We start from the raw sequence: 19,028 nt of genomic DNA, 5'->3' as shown, positions 1-19,028 counted from the left end.
TAATCTTTTGTACAACAAGAGCATAGTCTCTATTCTTAATAACAATTACTCTAAATAATTTAAAACAGACCTATTCTATAAATGATAATTACAGTAGGTCAGTCATGGAACAAATACTAGATGCTTGTTTTGCATTAAAAGACAGAGTGAAATCCAGTAGAAAGCTGCAACTACAGTTGTGGGAGTTTGCTATATGAACTCCATAAGTTCCATTGATTCAGTGGAACTCTAGTTGTGATTTACTGGTAGGTTTCAGACACTGAGCAAGAACTGAAATAATGAATCAAACAAAAGATTTTCAAACCAGTTTTACTAAACTTCAAGAAAGCAATTTTCAGTTAATTCAGTATGAAGCATATTTCTTGTTAGCCACTGGCATATCAAGGACATTATATTTTCTACTAAAGTATCAGTTGCTCTACCCTTGACAACTGATACAAAATCAGTGGTAAAGTATATGCTTTTAGAAGAATTCTTAGTGGAACGAATGGGTGGACTTTGGAAGCTGTTGGGACTCAAAGAAATAGATGGCAATCCAAGTAAAAATATGACTCAGTTTGGAACTAATCAAGATCAGATCACTACCGTGTTTCCCCCAAAATAAGACAAGGACTTATATTAATTTTTCCTCCAAAAAAAGCAGTAGGGGTTATTTTCAGGGAATGTTTTATTTTTTTCATGTATAACAATCTACGTTTATTCAGATACAGTCATGTCATCTTCTGGTTGCTGTACACAGTGGAGGATGGGATTTCACTTAACTAGGGCTTATTTTAGGGGTAGGGCTTATAACGAGCATCCTGAAAAATCATATTAGGGCCCATTTTCAGGGAAACAGGGTACCTACAGCACAAGATATGTACCCAGTTGCAGGTAACCTGCAAATTATACATTGGAACAAAACATTCTTGCTAGTACGACACTTAGGTTACATACAAAGTCCATTACCTTCTTGTGGAGTTCTGCTGACATGGTATGAACAATATCACCAGCAGGTCAGATTGCTGAGTAAAGAGTTCCTTTTTTAAAGTCATGGTGCATATATCATTATGCAGGAGGGCCACACACCCTAAAATAAAAAAAAAACCTCTTTAATTAATGGCAATCTGTTGTTGCCAGTACAGTAGTAACATTTTCCCCTGTGCTGATGGAGCTCTGGAAGAGAATGTTGACCCTCCTTTAAAGTAAAGTGTAAAATAATCAGCAAGTTCCTAACATTATCATCTGGTATACATACAGCACACAGGAAAAGAAAGGGAGAAGCTAGAGATGTTGCCTCTTTCTGCAACCAACTTAAATGAAAAACCTGCAAATGGGATTTACTATTGATATAAGCACTTTCTACCCAGTACTGTATAAAGTTTGCAAACACACACACACACACACACACACACACACACACACACACACACACTTTGGATTTAAGACAATAAGAAGTGCCCTGCATTTGTAATTTTTAGTAGTGTTTCAAAATGCTCATACTGAAACTCCCATGCTGGACCAAAAAAGTTGCATTTTAGTTTTAGCATGCAGCTTTAAAATGCTTAATAAAAAAATTAAAGTAATGTAAAAACTTTTATTTAAGTTTGAACTCTTAAATGTGGATTATTTTGAATGATGCTGAGGGACGTGGAGAAAAATTACTCATGAAAAATCAGATAAATGGAAAATAAAATCTGAGTGGGAACCCTAACACTGCACTAGCTTCTCATCAGTAGCCACTGGATTGACCCCAAAGAGCTTCTTCTCTTTAAAAAAAAAGAGTAAATAAAAGGTGCTTTAAAATGTTTGTTATGTGTTTATGATTCTTTTTATTTAGAAATCAATGAATGCACCGTGAATCCAGATATTTGTGGAGCAGGACATTGTGTTAACTTGCCTGTGGGTTACACCTGCTTCTGCTCTGAAGGATACAGGCTTAATGATCAACAAACAAAATGTACAGGTACAATCAGTTCTTCTTTCATCTACCTCAGCTGCTAAATGAATCAGTGTGCGAAGGACTTGAATACATAAAACCTGTCATTTGTAGGTAGCAACTACAGTAAATAAATATGGCTGCTTCTATTCCTGATGTGATTGGAAATTGGCAATTCACACTACTTTCCCTTATATTGATGCACAATGCTTATGTCATTTACAGTTCATACATGAGTGTAAGAACAAGAAATGTTTCTCTTGCCCTAGATTCTAAAAGTCTAAGAAAGTCTTGTTTCACTACAAGATTTTGAGCATTACCGCCCACTGTCTGAAGAAGTGGATTGTAATCAGCAAAAAGATCACTCTAAAATAAATTTGTTGGTCTTTAAGGAGCCACAAATCTTTTCTTTTTGTATTTTGTTATGCATACTGAGACAGATTAATACAGCTACTTTACTGAAACCTATTTTCCAAAACATTCCCGAATCTAATTGTATATAATACTTTACTCCCCTGTGCACAAACACACACGTCCCCTCTGAAAGACTATCACTTAGAAGTGCTGTTTATTCCTTTTCCAAGGACACTTAATACTTTGGAACTTTAAGCCAATAAGTATGCTTTTTGAATCAAAGTTTTGAACTGAATTCTTGCTCTTCTCCTCTTGGGAAATAAATCAGTGTTAATGGAGTCTGTCTTTGATTTCAGCACCCTGTGCACATCGGGTGGAGTGAAGTGATGGTCATGACAGAATACTGCTTTCTTGGTCTTCATACATTTGTATTTCTTTAACAGATATTAATGAATGTACTCAGACTCCCCATCTCTGCTCCCTCGGGCGTTGTGAAAATACAGAAGGAAGCTTTCTGTGCATTTGCCAGGCAGGGTTCATGGCCAATGAACAAGGAACAGATTGTGTTGGTAAATACTTTGCTTTATGAATCAGCTTCAAACCCAGTAGTTGGAGATGATAAGAAATGGCGTTCGAAGACAATTGATGCTACTGGAAACTGCTTACATTTTTATGGAAGCATGGGACGTTGCTAAATGTAGTAGGTTGATAGGGGGTTAACTGTGTATTGCTTAAGAAGTAGCAGTTATTAAAACTGGTTGAATACTTATTGCTAAAATTTTAGTGGCTTTTGTAAAGCTTGGCCATTACTACACAGTGGAAATTATAATTCACAGTATCCTCATAAATTTATTATTGTACAGTTGCACGTCTTTAAAAATAAAGCATCACTGTAAGGTCAGATGCACCGTGGTTGGGACTTTTCCCTCCCATGCATAAGACTAGGTTCCAGAAAGTGCTGTAGCATTGCACCGTAGTTGTAGACTCTCTGTTGGAAAGTGTCTGGCAAAATGGACTTCCAGTGTGATGGGGAGGACTTACTAGAGGCTGGTAAGCAGAAAAACACATACACCTCAAATGTTTTAATATCAAACCATTCAAATTGCCTACAGTTTGTTGATGTTATAGTCAAGCTCTGTGATCATTCAGCCAATACATTATTCTATTTATACCAATAAACTACTCCTGTAAGTAGGGGGGAGAAATTCACTTAGAGCAGGGGTCAGGGAACTTTTTTACCTTTTACCCCCCCCCCAAAAAAATTATATACGCCGACATTACCCCCTTGATTTGAAAGGAAGGAAATCATACATTATTTGAATTCAAAATCTTATTGAATCTATTCAAAATTACTTTGAAAGCTTGCTTGAAAACTTCAGGTTTTGGAGAAATGATGTTGCTTCATCTTGGATATGAGAGCATCAATATTGTGACTCTGCTCATCCTCATTACCCCCAGGTTTTTCATTTTTACCCCATTTGGGGTAATTTACCCGTTCCCTGACCACTGCCTTAGAGAATTACTATGCTGTAAATACATATTTTGTTTTTAAAAAGTGAAGCAGTTGTATTTTATCCTATAATTTGTACTAAGTAAGCTATGAATGGTGGTTTCTAGATGTTGATGAATGCACCAGACCGCATACTTGTGGAGAAGGTCTCTGTGTAAATACCATTGGCTCGTACAGATGTGAATATTGTGACAGCGGATTCCGAATGAACAGGAGAGGCCAGTGCGAAGGTGAACAACATAATTTATTGAATATTTATTAACAGTCAGTATTATTTGATGTTCTATTAAAAAATTCAAAGAAATTGTGCCATCAATAAAAACTTGCATCTATTTGAGAAGAATTGGTAAATCTGTCCCATTAAGCCATATTCCCTGTTTTTATCTTGATGAGTGAATTGCATTTTTCATGGATAACCAAGGATATATTTGCACACATGAAGTTTGAATGGTAAGTGTGCATTCTTAAGTACCTGAATACATGCTTCATGGACTAGAAGCCTAATAATGGATGCATACATATCTTCATTAATTATATGCCTATTTCATTTATACTTTGTATGTTTTGCTGCAGAAACAACTAGTGTCACTCATGGCAATCACAACATCAAGTTTGAAGTTGCATTCACTTAACACTAGCAGATGGGGACAGTGTCTATCAGTTCATTACATTGGCATTCCTAAATCTCTAGACCAAGGGTCTCCAGACTTTTCAGTATGAGGGCCACATCATATATTTTACAGATTTTCAAGGGCTGAGGGAGGGAAGGGTGACCCAAGCAATCCCCTACCCCCGCTGTCTTTGCAAATACAGTGGGGGGTTGCTTGGGTCCCCATTCCCTCCTCTTCCTATGCCCAGGCCGGATAAAAAGGCAAAGTGGGCAGGATGTGGCCCGCAGGCCATAGTTTGGAGACCTCTGCTCTAGACCATACAGAGACACCAAACTAGGTCCCACTATTCCATCTAGGCTAGCAGAATGGGCATGGATGGTGAACCAGCACTATTGCTCATCCTAAATTTTATGAAGTGTTGATACTTTTGAGTTCCCTTATTATGAGAAAGGTGGCATATGAATAAACAAATAAATAAATACTTGTGCCGTAATTTCATCCCTTGCATGAATAAAGCATACTTCAGTTTTACAACTGTAAACAATTTAAATGGTACTGTTAAAGCTTTACTACCTGTTTAATCTGTTCTCCTGGTATTATTTATAAATTTGCTATTCACTTTACTTATTCCAATTATATAATAACAGGAGTTGCAAAGGTATCCATTTGTGGTTTCGATTATAAAATTGGCTAAAATTTGTAGGTTTTTTAGAACAAAATGTCCCAGTTTGTCTGACAAAGGATATAAGGCTGGACTTTGGTATAGATTTTCTTCTGATTTTAAAAGCAAAATCAGTGTCAAGTGACTCCTAAATCAGTGTGATATTTAGTTATTCCATTTTAAGTATTTATGTCTTTGGCCTCTCATTGTTTTCAAACCTGTCATCTTTCATCAAAATACAGAATGTGCTTGTTTAAGTTAAGAAATTCCTCCGTAAAGTCTGTCAGTTTCAGCTTTCAGTGGAATTAAGATTGGTGCTGCTGGTGGTTTTAATTTAAAAGACAGTTTTAAATACAAAATTCCAATGTTGGTATTGATACATTTTGTTGATTATACATAATTTTTATAGCTGGGGTTGCAGTGAGGTAGGACACACACTTTGCAGAACCAATAGATGGAATTAAACAGGACACCACTTAATGGAACGAACATGAAAACCAGTGTGTAGGGGGTACTTCTAATGTACCAGCCTATGATATGATCAGGGAAACTGCCATGGGTATAGATTAGAGATGGGAGTTGTAGGAGGTTAATACCTGAGATCTTGTACAAGAGTGAGTTTCTGCTGATTAGATCTAATTCAGGCTTGGGCTTAGTATGCTAAAGGGACTTCATAGATAGTACCCATATTAGAGATGGGCACAAATTAAGTCATCTCCATCCTATGTGCGTCATCGTCATGCCTGCACAGATGTTGTGCGGGCACAGTGCCTGCTTCCCCTGCACACTCACCCATTTCTCAGATGATCCACGCTTCCCTCCCTACCCCCTCCAGCGCAACTAGCCATTCACCTTTTGCAGTCTACTTTTCCATCTTTCACCTTCTCTGTCAGCCGGCCTCCTTATCTAAGTGGTTGCCTGAAGGAGCAGGCAGAAGAAGGAAGAGCAGGCTGCAAAAGGTAAGTCAGCAGTTGCGCTGGAGGACCAGGGAGAGAAGCGTGCATCGCCCGAGGAATGGGCAAGCATGGACGGGAGGGGACAACTTAACTCATGCCCATCTCTAATATGGATGCTATCTATGAAGTCCTTTTAGCATGCCACACCCAAGCCTGAAAATCACTCTTGTACAAGGAAATCTCAAATATTAGCCTCCTACAACTTCTCCTGGAATATCCGTCCTACCTAATCATAGGCTGCAGTCTGTTCCAAGAGTCTCTTCAGCTTACTTCTCGTTTTCAGTCACATGAGACTATGGGTAAACATAACTCTAAAGAATACCAGCATAAATTTAGAATGTACTTTTTCCTTCTTGAACCCCACCACTTTCAACCCTAAATCTACTTAACCCAATGGAACATGCCTCTATATGCTTTTGCTTAACAAAAATCTTAGACACCTGGATCATTTCCACTAAAGTCTAAACTTTAGTGGAAATGAATCAAGCATGTATTTATTTACTAATTTATTATGCCCCACCGTTCTTCGATGGAGCTCAGAATAGTGTTTAAATTGTCTCAAGAATCATGGGATGAAGTCAAAGCTACGTAAGATAAAATAACTCATTTGTGGCCACATACAACAAAGGATTCTGTAACACCTTAAAGACTAACAAATTTTATTCTGCATCATTTTTTGTGGATTGCAGCTTCAGTCCATAAAAGCTTATGCCAAATAAAATGTGTTAATCTTTAAGTGCCACAAGACTCTTTGTTGATTTTGCTGCAACTGACCTGGCTAACTGCTCACCCTATCCCAAAATTATGGCCATTTAGTAAGCTTTAGAGATGAATGAAAAGTTCTAGGTTTTACATAGCCTAGTTTAGCATTCTAGCCACCACATAATGTACTTCAATGGATCCATGCTAATTTACATGCTAAGATCCTAAATAATAGCATCAAAATTTCTTTATATAAGTGCTATTGTAACATCAATATGAGAGCTTGAAAAGTTATATTTTAAAGTGATTAGTTACCCTTACATATCTATCCCTTTCTCAAAGATAGCTAGTTGCTGTTACAGTTACAATTTTGCAAAGCAACGCTTTATTTACACATTATTTAAAAGTGACTAAATGGTTACTTTTAGTTGCTTTAGAATGTTACTAGCTGCTGGAAACTGATTCAAAATGTGGTAGTCTGGCCACCCTTATAACTACTAACGTAACTAGCTACTAGAAACTCTTACAATACAAAGGAAAAGAAGTTATCTCTCATTAAGCTAAATTATATAGTACTGCAAAAAGAATTAATTTTGTGTAACTCATTATCTTTAAATAGTTCCATTGAAACTCTGAGATGCATTTATTTTTCATTGATTATTAAAATCCTAAATTACATTTGCTTTATTTTTTAAAGATATCAATGAATGTTCAATTCCACATACTTGTCCAGATGCAGAGTGCATTAATACACCAGGTTCTTACCAGTGTGTCCCTTGCAGAGAAGGATTCAGAGGCTGGAATGGGCAATGTCATGGTAAGTGGCTTACTGAAAATATTTCCTGTTCCAAATGTTGTTGCATTAATGTTATCTCCCCCACCCACCCTTTCCGCACTTTGAAGCTGACTGAAAGGTGAATGTATACCTTTGTTCTTTAAGCAGAATTCCTACTATGAATGCAATTCTAATTAGCCAATAAGCCTGAACTGAGAGTTGTTTGAAACTGCAATAACTCAGCTCCTTCCCTCCTCTGTCCCACTTTTGGCTCTTCTGCCAGTTAGGCAGCACAGTAATTTTGTTTGCAGATCCAGCTGTGCTATAAGCCAGTGCAAGGGCAGCTGGATCAGCTTAAGAGGCTTTGGGGCATTGCAAACCCACTACAACTGGTGTATTTTTCAGCTTTAATTACTCTGCTTGTTAATTTTGTTAGGTCCTATCCAAATCAGTGTAAGATTGTAGTTGTAACTTAAGTGTAATCAGCTTAGTATGGATCCTATCACTTCTTTAACTAAGGGCCTGTCCACACCAGCTTCTGGATACAATATATGAGTTGCTGATAGCACAGTTTGGATTTTGAAAAATATCTCATCCAATACTTAAAACAATCCATCCTTCCTCTTTAAGAGCTGTTCTGCACCTTTCTAGATTCTTTTTGGCACACTCGTTTAGCCAGGAGATAGCAGCCTCAGCAATTGTAGATTCCAAGGGAGAGTGAGCGAAAAAATGGGGGGAGAATGAGGGAAGGGGAGCAGGAAGGGAGAAAAGGAGAAAACAGAGTGACTCTGAGGGAAAGAGGAACAATGTCAAAAAAATCACTTTCTGTGACCCTCCATAGATGATCAGGAGAAACACTTAATTGACAGCTGATCAAGCTACAAGGGGTTGTTTGCTGTTTAGACACTAAATGGCACATTGCTCCTCCCCCAACCTCAACAGACCTTTTGTAGCCCAATCCACAGGACGCCCAAAAGAGCCAGTCTGGATAGGCCCAAAAATAGAAACTTGGGCTGCAATATTATAGTTACTGACTTAGAAGTAAGCCCAGCTGAATTAGGTGGACTTACCTTCATTGCACATGATTTCTTTATTTACGTATTTATTATATTTGTAAACTGCCCAACTTAGCGCAGTGCACTACCCAGGGCAGTTAACAACGAGCATAAGCAATATACCCATATCAACAATATGATAGACAAACACAGTCATCCAAAAATTAAATAATAAGATCTAAAAATAATAATAAAAACAACTATTGATGGCAGTAGGGTGAAGTAAATTAAAATCTAGCTGTCACCTTAAAGAAAGATGTCAGTAAAAGCTTCTAAGAACAAAAATCTTCAGAACACGGCCAAAGAGCCAAAAAAAACCCACAGCAACCACTTCCTGGAAAGCTCAGCCTTCACCAAGCTCTTGAAATTAATATTTATTTATTTATTTATTTATTTACAATATTTTTCAGCCGCACCATTGCCAGTGGCTTCTGGGCGGCGTACAACATCAAAACCTAAAAACATTAATATGGGACAGGGCTTGATGAACCTCCAGGAGGAGCTTGTTCCATAAGGATGGTGTCACCGCCAAGAAGGCTCAGTTGTAGTAAATAGCCTTTTGAACTTCTCAAGGAGTGGCCACCCACAAAAACAAGGCTTGCAAAGACTGGGTGGAGTAAGCAGAAGTTCTTAAATGGAGGCGTTCTGACATGTAATGCGCCCCAAATGGTGAAGGGCTTTGTATGTAAGTACAGTACCTTGAATCTGGCTCAGAGAGGCACTGGGAACCAATGCAGGATGACTAGAACTGGTGTGCTGCTAGTTTTTCGAGATAATTACCAGCTTGTCTGTTAACTAAGAACAAACAAAATGGCAACTAATATGGTGATGCCGTATTAAACAAATAAAGGGGGAAATGCATCATGTAGAGTTTACAGAAAGCGATTACAACTTCATTGTAAATGCTGTGTCCATTCAACAGCTGTGAAGTCCTGAAAGAGGAATAAGAAGAGATTTGAGCCTCAGGCTATATGGGTTTTGTGTCCACAAGCTCTGTTTTGAGTCAAGAACAATACTTAGACAGTGACATGTTTTAGCACTGTTTACCACAGTGCCAACTCAAGCCTCTGTCTCCATAATGATTTTATGAGATCTGAAATGAAATTGTAGAGTATCATTGGTATACAAAGTGAAATAGAAAAATAAATAAATATGCACATACAATACTTGTGTGTTGTGTGAACCGTAATAAAATACAGATAAAAGTTTCCAAATATTAAAAACAATATGTATGTTTTGTTATGTCATTCCATTCTCTGCCTGCGGTTTCACAGTGAAATGCAAATGTGATCCTCAGTTTATCTGTCACATGGCCTTTTCACTCTCCAATTTCCTATATTAATTTTTTGCCTCCATTCAGGACTTTCTCTCTCTCTCTCTTCTCTCTCTCTCTCTCTCTTTTGATCCATTGCATTTGGAAAAAAGGGGAGAGGGATAATAGCTATTGCTTTGCTAAAGTATTTGAAAGCAAACTCCTTCATGAACTACCTTTCCTATTTATTCAGGTAGCTCTTCGTAAATTCTTCATTTTACGGGAGAGAGTGGCAGCACCAGTTACAGCAGTACATTTAAAATGCTTAACATTTCCACTAAGTCTCCACTAAAATGAATAGCAAAAATCAGCATGTGTGAAAACTGGATCAAGCTGAATATCTCCTCATGTTTACATTATGGTCATTGAACAGGGCTTGAAAAACTAGTTTTCTGGTGTACATGTAGTCTTACTGTGATTCTTGGAACTGTAGTCTAAGCCAGTAAATTTTTCATGCTTTGCATGCAAAATGTTGTTACAAGTAATGTACAGTGGTACCTCACAAAACGATTACCCCGCAAAATGTTTTTTTCGCTATGTTGACTTTTTGCAATCACTATAGCGATTCACAAAATGGTTTTTCGTATGAGGGATTCCACTGGATGATGATTTGGTCCGTGCTTCGCAGACTGTTTTTTCGCAAGACAACGATTTTTACAACTGATCGGCAGCTTTGCAAAATGGCTTCCCTATGGGCGATCTTCGCAAAACGGGTGTTTTCGGGACCGATGCTTCGCAAGACAGCGATTTAAACAGCTGATTGGCTCTTTGCAAAATGGCTTCCCTATGGGCGATTTTTGCTGGATGACAACTATTTCCCCCCCCCCATTGGAACACATTAAACGGGTTTCAATGCATTCCAGTGGGGAAATGCTTTTCACTAGACGATGTTTTCACAAGACAGCGATTTCAATGGAACGGATTAACATCGTCTAGCGAGGCACCACTGTATGTATATTTATTTATTTATTTATTTATTTAATTTATATCCCGCCTATCTAGTCATGGTGGACTACTCTAGGCGGCCAACAACAGAGATAAAATACAATAACATAAAACAGCATAATTACAACAACAATTAAAAATAGGGAAACAATAAAGGAGAGTATATAACTGTAATGGGCAATCGCTGCTTTGCTATGGCTGTGCAGAGCCCTGTGTTACATACAGCACTGATGTTACCTGTCTGTCATGGGTTTGGAGGGAAAGTTCCATCCTATGGGGAGTGGAAGGCGGGACATCAGGAGGAGGGGCTGTACTGTATATATATGTGGAGCTTGTGTGGAGAAGCTAGGAGAAGAAGCAGCAGCTGGGAAGAAGAAGCTGGTGTGGGAGTCTGTGTGTCAGACAGGGTACTACTGTGTGTCAGTCAGTACCAACCTGATAGGTTCAGGTGTCTGTATGGTTAGCCAGAACTGATAGGTTCAGGGTCTGTGCTTCAAGTTAAGTGTTCTGTGTGAACCAAACTGTGTGCATGTATGAATGAGACTAAGCCACGTTACTATATCTTATTCACCTGATCATTTTATTTTCCCTGTGTGTTGTTTTAAATAAACCTTATTCTTTTATTTGTTGAAAATCCATCCCTGGTCTGTGTGACTTCTTATAGGGAATGGTTGGTGGCAGCTTAGTTAACGTGTGGCAGATCCCAGTAGGTCTGGGTTTGTCACATTGATTGGTGTCCAGCGTGTGGGATACGACTGGTCCAGTTGTCCAGTGGTACAGCAAAGCCTTGGCAAGTGTGCCCAGAGCAAGGGGGGTCTAGTCAGGGACAATCTGAGAGCGCGTAGGTAATCTTCTAGGTGTGCCTCACGGGGAGGTGCACTAGTAGAAGAACGTGTAACCTCAGATTGGGGGCTAGATTAGGGCGCTCTGAGGCAGCCTGTTTTGGCGGGAAAAAGCTGAGGCAAAACTGTAAAGTAGAAGTGATTTAGCCTGCCTGCTGCGAGGCCCAGCAGAGGGGGGTAGACTCTAACTCGCAACTGTTGCAAGTTAGTGCTGAAGGACAGCAGCAATCTATAGAGAAAGCTGGTTCTGAGGCAAAAGAAAAAAAAAAGTGGTCGCTTTATTTTGAGGCTTGACTTTTGAAAGCAGCCTGTTCTGGGGGGGGGGGGATTATGCCCTTGACTCGAAGCCAAATGGCAGAAATGGGTGAAGTGAAAGACCCCCAGGTTGACCAAGGTTCTGAGGATGAATTTGGCTCAGTGCAGGGTGACAGCACAGGAGAGCAGAACCCAGAACTCAGAAAATTGCTCATAGCCCAACAGCATGAACTGAGGGTGAGGGAAATGGAGGAAAGATTAGAGAGAGAAAGAATGGAGGAAAGAGAGAAACAGAGACAATTTGAATTAGAGAGGGAGAGAGAGAAAATTGCTCTGGAAAAAGAAAGAATGGCGTTTGAGTTAAGAAAACTGGAACTGATGAATCAGAACAATAATAACAATAGGGATTCTGAGGGAGGCCAATTGTCTAAAGCTGACCTGAAGAAATTCCCTGTGTACCACAAGGGAGATTGTCCTGAGGTGTTCTTTTCCTTAGTGGAAAGAGCGTTTGTGGACTTCTCAGTAAGGGAAACTGAGAAGATGACCATCATGCGATCTTTAATCAGTGGCAGCCTTGCTGAAGTTTATTCAGAGATGCCACAGGAACTGATGAAAGATTTTGCAGAGTTTAAAAAACTGGTGTTTGCCAGACATGGGATAAATGCGGAACAGCTGAGGCAAAGATTCAGGTCAATCACCAAGAAACCAGAGCAGACTTTTACCCAAGTGGGGGCCCAATTGGTGAGGCTGCTAGAGAAATGGCTATCTCAGGAGGGGACAGAGACCTTTCAGCAGCTCAAAGACTTGATAGCGCTGGAACAGTTCTATTCAGTCCTGCATGGGGAACTGAAATTCCAGGTGAGGGAAAGGAAACCTAGATCTGTGGCCGAAGCGGCAGAGATCGCAGATTTTATTTATCAAATAAGAAAACCCTTAGGTGCTGAGTGGAAATCTGTAGATAAACCCAAAGAAACCTACAGCAAGTACTCTCAGGGACCAGGGAAAAGCCAGCAAGGGGGAGGGGCCCATGGTGAAGGGAAGCCCTCAGACATGAAACCAAGACCTCAGATTTTGGAGGGAAAACCAAAACAAGATGAGAAAGACTCAAAATATAGCAGAAAATGTTATTTCTGTCAGGGAAAGGGCCATCTAATCTCAGAGTGTGAGAAATTAAAGCAGCTAAAAGGAATTGTGCCTCAGGAATCGAGTGGAACCAAGCCAAAAGCTGTGTTCTGTGTCCAGAAAGAGCAAGGCTCATTGTCACTGAGGGAGCCTGTTGCCATGGCTACTCAATCTGGAACAAGTACATCTGCTGATCAGGCTGAGGAAAATGGTCCTCTTGTGGAGGTCAAGCGATGCTTGCTCGTGAGAACAGATTCTCAGTTGTTTGAGACAGCAGGGGTGGACGTAGGAATACTTGACCATCAGTATCGGGGGCTGCGGGACACTTGTTCCCAGGTGACCCTGTGCCATCCAGATATTATTCCTAGGGAATATATAATCCCAAATGAGAGCATGAAGGTGGCAGGGATTGAGGGGCAGGTGATCTCACTGCCAGTAGCGGAGGTACCTGTGAACTTTCAAGGCTGGAGGGGAGTTTGGCGGCTAGCAATTTCATCGACTCTGCCAGCAGCCGTGCTCGTGGGAAATGACCTGGCTGAACATGTGAAACGGGTGCTAGTGATTACACGTTCACAAGCCACCACGGGGACAGTTCAGGGGGGTAATGATGAGCCAGAGACGGAAGCAGAGGGGAGTTCAGAAGCTGTGGTGGAAACCTTAACCACAGACAGCAGATTTGGACAAGAGCAAAAGGCAGACGCCACTCTCCAAAAGTGTTTTGAACAGGTGACTGACGCCCAGCTAACACCTGAAACCCCAGTGAGATTTCTAGAGAAAAAGGGGATTTTGTATAGAGAGACCCTGAGGAATACCTCAAAAGGGGGAGATGGGATCCGAAGTCAGCTAGTGGTACCTGAAAAGTATCGCCCCATGATCTTACAAAGGGGGCACTCTGACATGTTTGCTGCGCACTTAGGGGTGAACAAAACACAGCAGAGAATCACACAGAATTTTTACTGGCCTGACATAGGGAAGCAGATCAGGGAGTTCTGTAAACAATGTGATGTGTGTCAAAGGCAGGGGAATAGCCGCGACAGGACCAAAGCAAAGTTGTGCCCTTTGCCTGTGATTGACACTCCGTTCAAATGCATAGGGGTGGATATTGTGGGACCTTTGCCCAAGGCCACAAAGAGGGGGAACAGGTTCATTCTCACCATTGTGGACCATGCCACGAGGTACCCTGAAGCCATACCCTTGACTAACATTGAAACTAACACAGTGGCAGATGCCTTGGTGGGGTATATGTCCAGGATGGGATTTGCCTCAGAAATAATCACAGATTTGGGAGCATCATTTACATCGAAGCTCATGAAACGCTTATGGCAAATCTGTGGAATTAAGCACAAGGAAACCACTGCCTATCACCCTGAAAGTAATGGGTTAACTGAGAAGTTCAATGGGACTCTAATGTGCATGATTAGGGCTTACTTGGCAGAGAATCCAAACAATTGGGACCAGAAGCTGCAATCCCTTTTGTTTGCTTATCGATCAGTGCCACAAGCCAGTACCGGGTTCAGTCCGTTTGAACTTTTATTTGGGAGAAGGGTGAAAGGGCCCCTTGATTTGATCAAACAAAATTGGGAGCAGATCACCCAGGATGACCCACAAGACGTTGTGACATATATAGACTCTTTAAGGAATGACCTAAAGAGAAACCTAGAGCTAGCAGCAGAGACCCTGCAAGCTCAAAAGGTCAGAAAGAAAGCTTGGGATTACCAGAAAGCCAGGGAGAGGCACTTTGACCCAGGGGAGGAAGTGCTTTGGCCTAGGCTCTGCAAAGAGAACAAACTGCAGCTGGGTAGCCCAGAAATAAAAGACTTGGGTCACATGGTAGGGGGAGGAGTGATAAAACCCCTCGAGGCCAAGATAGAAGCAGTTCGTGATTGGCCCAGGCCCAACACCAAGAAAAAAGTCAAATCATTTCTTGGGTTGGTGGGCTACTACAGGAAGTTCATCCCGAGGTTTAGCGAGATTGCGGCTCCGCTGACCGATCTGACGAGGAAGAGGGCTGATGACCGCATCCCGTGGACCAGCGACTGTGAGGAGGCGTTCCAGAGGTTGAAGCAGGCGCTAATCAACTATCCAGTGCTGCGTGCTCCAGACTTCGACTGGGAGTTCATCATCTACACCGATGCGTCTAACAGCGGGGTAGGAGCAGTTCTTTGCCAGGAGGATGAGAATGGTGACCAGCATCCAGTGTCCTACCTGAGTAGGAAACTCCAGAAAGGTGAGAGACATTTGGCAACCATGGAGAAGGAGTGTCTGGCCATAGTCTACGCGATCCAGAAGGCCAAGCCTTACATCTGGGGAAGACATTTTGTTCTGTGCACTGACCATTCACCACTGCAATGGTTAAAGACAATGAAAACCCACAATAGCAAACTTATGAGGTGGGCTTTAAACTTGCAAGACTATGACTTTGAAGTGAAGGTGGTCAGAGGGTCAGTGAACTGTGTTGCTGACGCCTTGTCAAGAAGACCTGAAGATTGAAGACGGCGAAAGAAACATGGACTATGTATATATTTTGGTGACCAAAAGTTAAATGTACCTGTTTTTTGAACTTGGTTTGTATGAATAAAGGTAAATTGATGTAATGTATATGGTAAATGTTTAAATGCCTAATTGATATGGTTAACTTAGAATGTAAGTATAAGTAAGTATGATATTGTATGTATAAATGTTTTTGTATGTTTTGGATTCAGGTTGTTTTTTGGGAAAAAGCACCTTAGCTTTCCCCCTACAAAACAACTTATAAAGAGGGGAGGTGTTACATACAGCACTGATGTTACCTGTCTGTCATGGGTTTGGAGGGAAAGTTCCATCCTATGGGGAGTGGAAGGCGGGACATCAGGAGGAGGGGCTGTACTGTATATATATGTGGAGCTTGTGTGGAGAAGCTAGGAGAAGAAGCAGCAGCTGGGAAGAAGAAGCTGGTGTGGGAGTCTGTGTGTCAGACAGGGTACTACTGTGTGTCAGTCAGTACCAACCTGATAGGTTCAGGTGTCTGTATGGTTAGCCAGAACTGATAGGTTCAGGGTCTGTGCTTCAAGTTAAGTGTTCTGTGTGAACCAAACTGTGTGCATGTATGAATGAGACTAAGCCACGTTACTATATCTTATTCACCTGATCATTTTATTTTCCCTGTGTGTTGTTTTAAATAAACCTTATTCTTTTATTTGTTGAAAATCCATCCCTGGTCTGTGTGACTTCTTATAGGGAATGGTTGGTGGCAGCTTAGTTAACGTGTGGCAGATCCCAGTAGGTCTGGGTTTGTCACACCCTGTAGCACTCTTGTACATGAACAGGTTTGACCCAGTATGCTGGGCAGTACACTTCCAAATGGTTCAGTACAGGTTATGGTATGAGTCAAGTCCATTATAAAGAGAATTTTTTCTCTCCTCGGTTTTGTATAGTTGGCATTCAGAAGTGTAGTTCACTGCAAGGAAGTTCCAGTTTTCAAGATGGGTTTAATGGATTATTCAACTTGCATGAGAATTCTAATCCCCATGAAAAATGTGACAAGTAGATTAGATATTCAGTAGACAAGGACAAGAGCCTAGAAAAGTTAAGGGGCCATGCTGGCTGAGGGATTCTGGGAGCTGTAGTTCAACAAAGTAACTTTTAAAGGCTCATATGCAGCTGTTTGTGCACAGATTATCACTGCTGCTTAGACCGGCTAGTATTTGCAGTACTGGAAATGGTGGCTGCTGTGAAAATAGGATGCTATGTCACAACAAAAGATGAACATAACATTGTGCATTTTCCTGCCTCTGCTCCATTTCATTGACACATAGTTTTGTCAAGTTGTTGTACTTTATTGAGTTTAAAGGGAGCACGAGGCATGGGCTCACTGCCTCAGACCTCCAGCCTTTGCATAGTTCAATCCTAGCTTTATACATCAAAGTGAAAGAACAATAATATAATTCCAGGGCTTGGCTGTACTCTTCTAGTTTACTCTCACAAAGCAACATTAGGTAGTTGTCAAAATTCACTTTATTGCCTTGTGAGTTTTTAAAAATGAGTTTACTTTCATGTCTTGTGCTGTTATGTGCAATCGTTATGCTTAGTATGCATATCATTGACTAGGTTAGGTAGTACATTTCTGAATATATTAACTCTTCTGGAAATAAACCTAGCTAAAAGAAATCATATTTTCCTGTGTTGTCTGGAATCCTGGTGCATGGCCTTTTAGTGTCTAGCCTAGGATTTATGTTTTTTGTTTTACTTTTGTCATTGCTTGTATTGGCCCTGGTTCTTGGCATCTTACCCTGTGCTGTCTGCTTTCAGAGTTCAAAGCAAAAGGGACACATTTAAAAATGACAGGCAAGGCAGATAGGTATGTCTATATACAGCCTTTCATTGTGCTCTTGCCTGCTGGCAAGTCCTAAAAGGCTTACTCAGCATTTCCTATGACTTTAAACAGACAAACTTCCACTGTTCATTTGCCCTCCCATCGATCTACTTACTTTTCTCCTTTATAGAACCTTACCCCCCCAAAAAATGTCCTTTTTATAGATAACAACTCATGTGTCCCTAACAGTACACAATAAAATCTTAGAAACTGGGTCTTGCATGTGTGCTGGCCATTTTTAATCAGTAGAATTTTATGTCTTTTCCATTGCCCGGTGGTGTCATCTGGATAGTAGAGCTTCTTATTTAAAAAGCTACTTAAAATTACCACCCAATGGCCTTTTCCTTGTGCTATCACCATATGCTACTGTATTCTGTCTATTTCTGATTAATTTAATGGAGTGGCCTGTTACAAAACAGGTAGCTAGTGACTGGGTAGAGATCATTTTCATCAGCCTGTGCTGGGATTAGCCTAACTGGTGGGATCCAGCTTTAGATGTGTGAGATAAGTCAAAAGAACTTTGCTGTCTCCCCACAGCAGCCCTCCAGGTCCTGAAAATGCTACACAGGGTATCTGGGAGGGACCCCTGAAGAGGAATGAGCTATGGTGGTGGTGGTATCCTTGAGAATTAGGTGGAGGCTTGTTTTGTGAGCAGTGCTGTTCCGCTGTCAGAAGGCAGATCATCAGTCTAGTCCATTGCCCTAAGTGGCGGTCCCTAACACACATGTCTATCTCATCATAATTTCTCCTCTGTTCCAGTCATTCCCAAAATGAAAAAAGAAAACAAAATTCTTTATGTACCTCCCCTGCCCCTACAGTTATTGATTAGCTTATAGACAGCAACTTTATTTGCATTCATTTTTTAAATGTTTCATCAATTATTTAAAATGTGAAATTTTCTGGTGGAAGGCAGGTGCTATTCATTTTTATGAAGCTTATGGATCCATTAGTCCTTTCTCTTAAAGGTTTTGACTTTGCAATGTATACTTTTAACACAGGATAATTTCCCCATTCTTTATGCCTCAGTAATATTTCCAGGAGACTCGGATGTGAACATATGAGTCCAAGATGACGATCAGGTTAAAAATGAGTTTGCCTCACAAGCACAGCACTAAAGGAACTTAATTCCAAACTTCATTAGCAGACATACCTGAGAACTTTGCAGTGGTTTAAATGTGCCCTTTGTATTCACAGATGTAAATGAGTGTCAGTATAGCAGTCTCTGCACAAATGGCCAGTGTGAAAACCTTGAGGGTTCTTTCAGATGTCTTTGTAGCCAAGGTTATCAACTATCCTCAGCAGGAGATCAGTGTGAAGGTAGGAGCATGATTGATATCTTTAGCTCTTCAAATAACATGTACAGTGTTTAGTGATAAGAATTGTACACCTAGCATTTGAAGTATAAATGCTGTATTCCCAACCAGGGTGTGGTGTCATCAGAACTTTCTTACACTTCTAAAAGGCAAACCAGGGAGTGAGAAGGGGGAGGTACATTTGCTAGAACACTTGTGCATAGTTGTACTTTTGTATTTTCTAATATGCTGACATTTTGAGAGAAGCCAAAAGAACTGCCTCCATTAGAAAGTCTTTCCACATAGGTTTGTGTTTTTTTTTAAGCAGAGGCTGCAGGAAAATTCGCACTTCCTTCTGTAAATGTAT

General features: G+C 40.5%; 1 protein-coding gene across 23 annotated transcripts in view; it reads left to right on the top strand.

Annotated features, from left to right (window-relative positions):
* The window catches only part of LTBP1 (latent transforming growth factor beta binding protein 1), a 298,040-nt gene that overhangs the window by 227,957 nt on the left and 51,055 nt on the right, over positions 1-19,028 (top strand). For all 23 annotated transcript variants that reach the window (XM_072992302.2, XM_072992246.2, XM_072992234.2 and 20 more), the window contains 5 exons: positions 1,820-1,945; positions 2,716-2,841; positions 3,890-4,012; positions 7,410-7,529; positions 18,564-18,686. In XM_072992302.2, coding sequence (XP_072848403.2) covers positions 1,820-1,945; positions 2,716-2,841; positions 3,890-4,012; positions 7,410-7,529; positions 18,564-18,686 — 618 coding nt within the window. The remainder of the gene's footprint in view (positions 1-1,819; positions 1,946-2,715; positions 2,842-3,889; positions 4,013-7,409; positions 7,530-18,563; positions 18,687-19,028) is intronic.

This window comes from Pogona vitticeps, chromosome 1 (genome assembly GCF_051106095.1).
Source record: "Pogona vitticeps strain Pit_001003342236 chromosome 1, PviZW2.1, whole genome shotgun sequence".
Taxonomy (NCBI): Eukaryota; Metazoa; Chordata; class Lepidosauria; order Squamata; family Agamidae; genus Pogona; species Pogona vitticeps.
Note: the sequence above shows the minus strand (reverse complement) of the source record. Positions and strands in the feature narration are given on the sequence as shown.